Source organism: Opisthorchis viverrini, assembly GCF_000715545.1.
Source record: "Opisthorchis viverrini unplaced genomic scaffold opera_v5_69, whole genome shotgun sequence".
Taxonomy (NCBI): domain Eukaryota; kingdom Metazoa; phylum Platyhelminthes; class Trematoda; order Opisthorchiida; family Opisthorchiidae; genus Opisthorchis; species Opisthorchis viverrini.
In genome coordinates this window covers 47,961-57,382 of record NW_008751725.1, presented here as the reverse complement: position 1 = coordinate 57,382, position 9,422 = coordinate 47,961, and the positions used below count along the sequence as shown (strand labels likewise).

The window sequence follows — 9,422 nt, the reverse complement described above, 5'->3', positions numbered from 1 at the left end:
GAGTGGTCGTTTGTAGATTAGCTGGGATTTAATTTGATTGGTATTTTATGATGAGGGTCGCGTCTTTTCATCCGACTAACTTGGACTCGGTAGGCTTGTTCAATTTCTCCATTCCAATAGTATTTTGCACAACAACCAGTCTTCTTATCCTTTGGGTGAAATGCAAAATACACGAAAAGTAGTATTTGCTACTCCGAATAAAGAAACAGAACCACTGAGGTCGATGTATTCAGCGAACCAATCGGAGGAAAGTCATTCGTGGTCGAAAGCAGCCAAAATGACGAAAGGATCAATAGGATTACCTACCAGCCAATGTGTATGCGATCATTCACACTGCGAGTAGGAACAACTATTCAGAAGCCATTCAAATGCTAACAGAATTGGGGGAGCTTTCCACTAAACCGAGAACTAATGATCTCCAAGCGAATGGCGACCGGATGCTTAAAGGCCATTTTTCAAGGTCAGCGACCAGATCAACTGCCATCTGATCAGCTTCTACTAAACTCATCCAGTCCCTCAATACATGGACGAACTTTTAAGCTTTTTAGTCCACACTAGTAATGTGTGCTTATTACGCTTCCGGAGTTTCTAGTAAAAGTGCGCGCAGAGCTTCTATATTTTAAGGCACCATCCTGCACATCATGTTGAGCGCTTCGTCGGTAGCCACAATGTAACCCGCCCTCTATCTGGGAAACACCAACACTTCATACCCGGTAACACTTTGAGGCAAACTATTGTGAATATTTTCACGACAGATTACATAAACTCCGCCTCCTTTTCCCAATCGTTCAAATCGACGATGGAGCAGTTTTGGTAAACCAAATTTTAAACAGATATAAAGACATTTGCATAGAGTAAATTTTTATAACCATTCGAAAAGCAAGCGGAGAATTAGCTATTTCGCTGCTGCTGGTGGTGGTAACAATGGTGCACGTCCGCTTTTTTCTCATGCGAATGGCCGTTTTCAAAGAGACATTTTAGACTTTAAACAGTTTTTCGAGCTCAGATATCGAGTGGGCCGATCTTCCTAGTTTCCGAACTCGGGCGCCTCATGAACTAATGGTTTTGCACCAATGAAACAAAGCCGTGAACAGTGGTGCACCATGCAATGGTTATTCTATTTGTATAACATAGTATGCCTGAGCCTGAGGATAAGCGTGACTTCAAATATCCACAAATATCCGCGTCTGCATGAGTTTGCCAACTTAAAAGTGTCATTTCCTTTTCTGTGTACGCGACGTTTCCGAAGTGCCGTAGCACTACTTCACTGTCTTCAGTCCGGGTTGCACTAAGCGCACTCTTCTTAATAAGGAATGACCTCGAGAGGCAGTTGTTGGCATGCATTTTAAGGAAGCCAGTCAACCATCCTGTAGTGGTCCGTTGCTGAAAAGCGACGTTGGTTAGCCTCCATGTTGGATCCATCCCCTATTCACCACTAAAGCGCTTGTGCCTGCTTTCTGTCACAGCTAGTCGTGTGGTCATTCACAATAAGGAGCACCCATCTCTCCCCATTCAAGGATTCATCAGTGTAATCGGCCGCACCGCCCGCGACATGTGGTATGTTGCATTCGTCCTCAACCAGTCATCTTTGACGTTATCATCAGACTTCCATGATGTAGTTCGCCCAATGCCCGGCGCACTGCTTTCGGTAGCCAACCGAAATGAAGCCTAGTTGCCTTCCACCTCAGCTGCTTTGTCGACAACGTAGATAAATACGCACTTTTGAAGGTCGAAACACCAGCACATTTTCAAACATCTATCCTCGATATCGATCGGGATGTTTTTGGCAACGTCCGTATTCCGTTCTTTCAAATACCGTTTACCTTATCTCATCTCATTTTCCGTCGAGTTTACCAAAAGGCTTGGATAATTTTAGATAAAACAGTCACGATTACCAATTGTTTTGTCTAATTGTGTACTCGCCTGTTTTTTCCGCGAAATATGTTTACCAAGTTTCTCCCTTTGCGGTATCCAGTTTGGTCACATACCAACTGCAGGCTCATGGCTCACTTAAACGCTTACACACTCATCATTATGAACTCAAACATGTCCTCGGAAGACGTCTAATCATTGTGCACAAAAATTCTTACTTCTGCCTTGTTTACTATTCCAAGGCATCTACAAATTGTCTCCTAACATAAATATTCCATGGAACCTACTTCAATAAGACCGCATCCATCCTGCAGCGACAATAGCGCTACACTAATCACACAACTCTCAACTTTTGACTGGTTTCTCTTATTCTTTCACAATATTCAAATCTGATCAGGCCCAAGAATGGTGAAACCGGTCCTGTATTCCCGAAGTACCCATGAGATTCACATCTCGTTTTCAATAGTACTCTTAGTCACACCGGTAATCTAATCTGATCTCACGCTCATGTATGTAGTGTTTTCACCACTCTAGTGGAACAGTGGAACTGCCTCAGCGTTCATATGTATCATGGTTTCACTCAACTTGCTAGGCACAGCAGCCTCACAAACACAAACTTCGAAACAGTCCATCCACTCCGACAATGATCTCCATCCCAGACGCTGGGCCCTCAGCAGACAGCACACTCAAAAGTAAACGATGGACGGCATTGGTGTAGCTGATGTGCCGTTCTTCATATCAGCATTATTTTCGCAAATGGGCTAGATCGAGTCAATAATAGAACTAAATCTACGGGCTATAATGATCAGGTTTATACGTTTGGCCAGAGATGTTTTGCAGAGCGTGGAAATTGTGCGTGATTTGGTGTCGCTTCGGTTGTGTACCTGAATGCCGCGCTGCCTCAACTTGTTCCAGCTTCTCCTTTTTATCGGAAAGCTCATCACACAGACCCGTTGAGCCGAAAAGCTGCCTTGTTTATTTGGGCCCTCTTCTACACTCTCGCTACTGAACTGTGTAGCACGCCTTGCTTAATAAACGCCCGGTATTTTTTTCACTATCCACGGTTTCCTAGTGAAACCCCATCCGAGATTTGTCTTAACATTCATTCGCTTTGTTATTTTTAGCATTTCATTCACCTTAATTGTAAATTGTCTTTCAACGTTGACCTCTGCTTCCTGGTAAAGATTAATGAAAGTGTGTTTACCACAACACTCGTTGGGCGGGCGGCATCTCCGGAGGCTATTTGCAAATTCCCAGTGAAGCAGACACTGGAATCTTGAATAAAGATCATGTGAATAGTGTTTTGCAAAGTTGTAAAGTTTGTCTGATGTCCCTTATGAATAATGCTAAAACACAATGATGACACTGCGAGAAAGGATATTGCCTTACCTTAAATCTTCCATGTTCCCATCTACACTTTTGGGTCTTTCCCCTCGCATACCTAGCCGGCTTCTTTCATGGTTGATCATAACACAAAATAACCATATGCTTACAAATTCTTCCATGTATGGAACACTTAAAATTCAGTCATATCTTAATGTGAAAAACCCTACCTGTCACATCCGTTTAGACTAATTATGCATTAAGAAACGAACCATACGTTTGAAAAATTGTCAGCACGTTTTCATGAAGGATACTACTCACAAGGTTGCTGAAAATCCTTCAACAGCCCACGAATGGTTTCGTCCTTCTTGGGACTCATCAGCTGAACACAGTCCCCGAGGTTCCATCAATCTTATGTTGTACTCGGACCCAAATTGAACTGCTTTCGAGAAATGCACTCATTTGCAAGTCAGTTTGGTTTTCACGAGAGACTCCATCCACTCTCTCGTTTATGATATTCTACGACTAAATGTGCTGCACGCAGGCCGCCTCATGTTTGAGTTGGCACGATATCCGAGATAGCGCAGTATATTTTCATGAAGGAAGCTACTCACAAGTTTTCTGACTAATTTTCGACAACCCGCGACCGGTTTCGCAATTCTTGGAGCTCATCAGGTCAGTCCCCGAGTTTCCCTCAACCTTATGGTCTACTTGTCAGCACCACTGTTGTTCTAATAACGCCCCTGTTTCATGTAGAAATCGCCAATAATTTAGAATTAAATGGTCAGATCATCTCTGGCATTCTAATCTTGAGAAACATGTTAGTTTTATTTTGGAACCAATTTTCAATCAACCCGCTCGAACTATTCGGTCAGCCCGGTGGGTAAATCTAACTACATCCAGTCCGTTATTTCAGTGCGCTTTTGCCGCACCTCCACTGTGATGTCTCCACAGTGTATCGTGATTTGTTGTCTCCTTTAAACCTTGTGTGTGGTGAAATTCCGGTTTCTGAGTAGTTTCACAAATACGTGTGTAGTGTCTACACGACATGACCTGACTCAAAACTGTTCATTGCAGCATTGCCTGCGAGTGTGTTTAGCAAGCGTGTCGTGAACGTCACAGGATGATTGTTCTGCCTACTTATCAGTGACAACAAGTGGCACACCGGGGGGCCAGATGGACCAAGTGGTTTGAGCGCCAATTTACTGACCGGAAGGTCCGTGGTTCGAACCCGAGCTATGCCCCTCGACTTGCTCTGTCTAGGCTTGGGCAACCTGGTGGTATCCCAGCCCTCGTAGTTCCTTCGTATGGCTGGCATGCCAGCTAGGCACTGAACGGGTGCTACAGCTAAACGATTTCGATTTCAAAGTGACACCGAGAAGAAGAACACTCGGAGCAGTGAATGTCGTGTTTTGCATGCGGTTCGCAAATGTTATCAGCAATTCTACTAACACAAGGCTGGATGCAATGCGGCTTGCGTTGACATTGTGGTCGTTGGTGTCTTGGTGGTGGTCGTTGTGATTATCGGAGTCGTGATGGTCGCCTTGGTGGTTTGCGTCGTTGTGGTCGACTTTCCAGTGGTTGTTGTTGTTGTTGTTGTTGTTGTTGTTGTTGTTGTTGTTGTTGTTGTTGTTGTTGTTGTTGTTGTTGTTGTTGTTGTTGTTGTTGTTGTTGTTGTTGTTGTTGTTGTTGTTGTTGTTGTTGTTGTTGTTGTTGTTGTTGTTGTTGTTGTTGTTGTTGTTGTTGTTGTTGTTGTTGTTGTTGTTGTTGTTGTTGTTGTTGTCGTGGCGGTGGTGGTGGTGGTGGTGGTCGGCGTGATCGTTGTGTTTGTCGTGTTTGAGTCTTCGCTGATTGGTTCGTACGGTTTCACCCCAAGCAGGTTTCCTCTGGAACAAATGCATCACTTTATTTTAGTAACCAATCCACAATTTGACCAAGGTAGTAAGTACATCAACTTCTACTGAAGCGACTAAAATGCACTCACGGTGGCGAATATCTGCAGACTGTGAAATAAGCATTGAGCCACTTCACACTGCCAGTAATGCGGAGCTCGGGGCACACACGCATGTAGCAACCTAAATCCGTTGTTCGCGCTGCCACAATCTGCAAAAGGAGAGTTCAGTGAGCATATAAAACTGTGCTCCGTTGCTCCGAGCTCATTAGCACCGAGCATAGTTACCTGGGTATAGTGCCCAACTGGGACGGGTTCGTTGGCTATTATGGGGCCGAATTTGTAGTGCTGATGTTCATTGAACCACCTTTCGACAGGACTGTGAAGTAGACAGAAGAAACGCTATATAATGATTGTTGATTGGGGTTGGAAATACGTAGTTTCTATTTTGATGGATTTCCTAAAACACTACCGAGATTACTCGTTTTGTCCATTTGATTGGCTCGTACATTGTCTTGGGAGGTTGGATTTGGGAACGGTCATCAGTGAGCACACTTGCTAGATAAGGGAGACAGCCCCAATTTGGTTTCCATCGTGCATAAGTCGTGCATGTTTGAGTTCTGCAAAGCCAAAAATGCGCTAGCTTCCCCAAACCATAGCCGACACAGACAAAAGCCTGTGAACGATTTTTCAACCAGTTATTCCTAGGATGTGCCAAGAATACCAGGACTCTGATAATGAAGTTGCATATGAAGGTGCGTCTGAGTACACAATGACTCTCTTAGGTTTAGATCACTCATGCTGAATTTAAAAATCAGGTGTTTTTAACAGTTTCGTCGAGATGTCTTCATGTCAAGGCTATCAGAGTAAGAAATAGGCCGTTTTGATGATTATGTCTCACAAAACAAAGAGTCAGATCTGTAGAAGACAAAGTAGTATTCATTTCGGAGATGAGACCTCAAGTTTGACGATCCAGGTACTTTTGACCAGTTATCTGAAGGAATTTACACAAGCTGAATGCAAAATGTAGATTTTGTTTGTGACGCAAACAGGATAACAACCATGGAAACGAAATTTCGGCTGAGAAGCAGAATCATTCAACCCTATGCCGAATTGCTGTCCTCCGTTGGTCCAAATTAATGAAATTCCGACTCGGTTGCATGTTCAGCTTTAAACGTATTTGACACGCAACTCGGCTGTGTCTCGTATCCTCCCAAGAAGTAGAATGATATCTTTAACTCTCGTCAATATGAATTCTAAATTCTGCATGTAGTGCATAAGCGACATATTTCATTGAAGCCCATCCAAATGATGAAACGGTTAGAAAAGTAGATGGTCGGAATATTGTTGTGCACATCGCACATATGGGTAGTGCATTCGAGAGAGCTCACATCAACGAATAAAGAAGGGAAGTCGAATGGAATTCACGGGTCTCACGTCACTCCTCTTTTTTGGATCTGTAAAGCTGAAACTGCGAATTTTCAAAGAAGTATTTGTTTCCAGGACTCACACTGAGAGTGTTCGAAAGTTCTGGTGACTCAGCAAGGTCTGAGATTTGGACACGTGCTCCTGGCTGATTTCAACACGTGCTCCGTAGGCTGGTAGTTTGTGTTAAGGGACGGTGATTTCTAAAGCCTTCGAGCAAGCTTTTACATATGCAGAATACCTAAGTGACAGTGAACTAGCGAATTAACCTCTTGCAAAAGTTCTGACAGCCACATAAATTGACCTCACTTCACGGGTCTTGATGGATGGGTTGTTATTGAGTCATACTGGTCGAGTGTAGGCAACGGCATTTTTCAGTCTGATTGCGATTGATTTGCATTGACGGACACTGTATGGTAGTCAAAACAGCCGGTCACCAACTCGATTATCTCGGCTGCTTACATCCTCTCTTATATCTCTGGGGTTGTATAAGGCGGAGTGGATCGCAATTTTCTAAGCATTTGTCATATTCCAACTCAGTTATCGAGTGTGTATCGAAATTTACGCAGTCAGGGTTGATTTTGAACTTAGCTGACATCCAAAGTCAAAGTGGCGAAACTTACTCGGGTAAATATCCCATTGCTGCCGCCAAATTTTCGCCCTGACCAGTACCGCCTTCGTGAGCAAACACACAACGCTCAGCCCATTGTCGAGCACTCTCCTTGAGGTTTGGATTCCAACGCTGAATTTAGAACGATAGAGACGGTGTTGAATGGAGAAGGCTAGGTTGTTGAATAACAATGAACCCAATGAATGATTCCATCGATTCCATCAAAAACAATAACGTTTTTTAGAAAATTAGTCTGCAACTCAAGCCAAGTCGACGGGTGAAATGTATGCCGTGTCGGTGTAATGAATATCATCAATCTGATGTAATTCGTGAGGTATCGTGTTAAAGGATAAGCAAGGCTGACTGCCCATCCCAGATGTCGATCGTCATAAATTTTAGATTGGGAGATCGTGGTAGTAAAGTGGAAAGCCAAATAGCGCGCCTGATTATTCTGACACACAAAGACACTTCAAGCCAAACGGTTATTAAATAACTGAGCTCAATAGACTTCGAAGACTCATATCGAGTGTGCCGTCGTGGGCGAGCCTGGTCAAGTCAAACGACAATATAAGTATGCAATTTTTTGGCTAATTTTTCGACGCCACGGATCTGGAATGCTCAAAATTATGACGTTACAGACTCACTGGCTTCTGATGATGCGTTGAGAGGTTTTAGTATTTTGAATAAGCAACTTTGCTTTGTGGACATGCAACCAATCGTACAGTGGCACTCTGAACAGGCGATTTGGTTTTTGCTGCTTTTGAGGAGAAAGTCTTCGTCTTGTCGATTCTAGAGAGTTTCTAGAATTTTCCTGCAGTGCTGCACATTTAAGGTACAAGTGAATGAAGAGCTCACAGAATGCTTTCGGAAATTTTCCTGCCATCGTTCTACGTACTCGGTGCGATAATGACAGCCATAGATAGAAAGCGCATTTGTCTGCCCGCTGATAATAATAATCATGGTTACTGAAATTTATATATATAATATATTAGGGGGAGCTGCTGCGTTCTTGGCCTTTCTGGACCCTTGCTTGAATCGAGCTAGCGCTGACGAATCCGTCAATCGGGGTGTCTACAGAATCCCATAATTGTTAGGTCAGCAAATGCTCGGTGCCAGTGTTTCACATCAAGAAATTTCAAACGGAACACGGAAAACGCACGCCAGAATCCCACCCGTCCCCCATTAGATTGTGTTCTTAATGAATTACAACCTGAAATAATTGGCGTGTACTTGGCGTTTGGGGACTAGACACAGTAACCCTAAACCTGCACCTGAGAAACTGCTCTTAATGGAGCACTACTTCAGAAGCGACAACACAATGACGCCTAGAGCAATGCCTAGTGGTGGCTCCAAGCCAACATACAGCGCGAAAGAACTGCACGTTCTGAACGTGTTTCCGAAATGAAAACCTGACAGTCAACTTTTGTTCGACTTTAGACTCCATTCATCCGGTAACTTCCTACATTTTTTTTAGTTTCACTCAAGGAGGGTTTCTGTAAACCCTGTGAGTTTGATTCTAGCTCACTATCAAATTGGTTTGGAATGAACAAAGATTTTAGATTTGCATGCAACAGGAGAAATGCAGAAAGAATGCATTGTAAATTTTTAACAAAAGTGTGTTCTGACGATGAAATTTACGGTGTTTACCAGTTTGCAGTTTTAGCCAAAATGTGAGGAGCAGTTTGATATCCTGTCGCAAGACGTCGTAGGTCACTGTTTGACTTTTTAGGACAACGTTAGTTGGTTGCTCAGTTCCTACCTTCAAAACATCTACTAAGCCTTTTGTCACATACATTCTTACATAGTAGCACTTGTTGCACAAGGGCATGTATGCCGGTACCCTCGGAAGTTCTTTTTTACCGAGTGCTGTTTAAGAGAACAATGTGATAAAGGTTGTTTATTATTCTACATTGACGGATCAGGGGCTTCTTCTCTGTGTTGCTGGATGAGAAGTTTGCTTGCATTATGACGTTCTTGGGCTTAAGACTTCTCACTTACTTCACAAGGGAAGATTAGTCCCGGAGATTCAAAACAGGTTGTCTGTTTGTTGACAATCGTACAACTATTTCAAGAGCTGTATTGCTCCCTACACAAGAGATATAAGCCGGCAACAGCCATTTAAACAAAGGCAGCGTGCTGGCGATTGCCTCTACAGTGGTTTAGTCATCTTGCTGTATGCACTGGTCCCCTTCGTTATCCATAGTGTGATCAAGCTGCTCAAATATCTGCCTCGTGTTACGTCCCTGATGGTACAGAAATAGGACACCCAAACTAAACCAAAGTACCCATTATGCAATAAAG

General features: G+C 43.4%; 1 protein-coding gene across 1 annotated transcript in view; it reads right to left on the bottom strand.

The window, feature by feature from the left end:
* Positions 1–4,716: 4,716 nt before the first annotated feature.
* The window catches only part of T265_04266 (hypothetical protein), a gene marked incomplete at both ends in the record, with an annotated part of 5,298 nt that continues 592 nt past the window's right edge, over positions 4,717–9,422 (bottom strand). Inside the window, 4 exons of the mRNA XM_009168965.1 lie at positions 4,717–5,037; positions 5,200–5,298; positions 5,375–5,465; positions 7,135–7,253. Of these exons, the coding sequence (XP_009167229.1) occupies positions 4,717–5,037; positions 5,200–5,298; positions 5,375–5,465; positions 7,135–7,253 (630 nt within the window). The remainder of the gene's footprint in view (positions 5,038–5,199; positions 5,299–5,374; positions 5,466–7,134; positions 7,254–9,422) is intronic.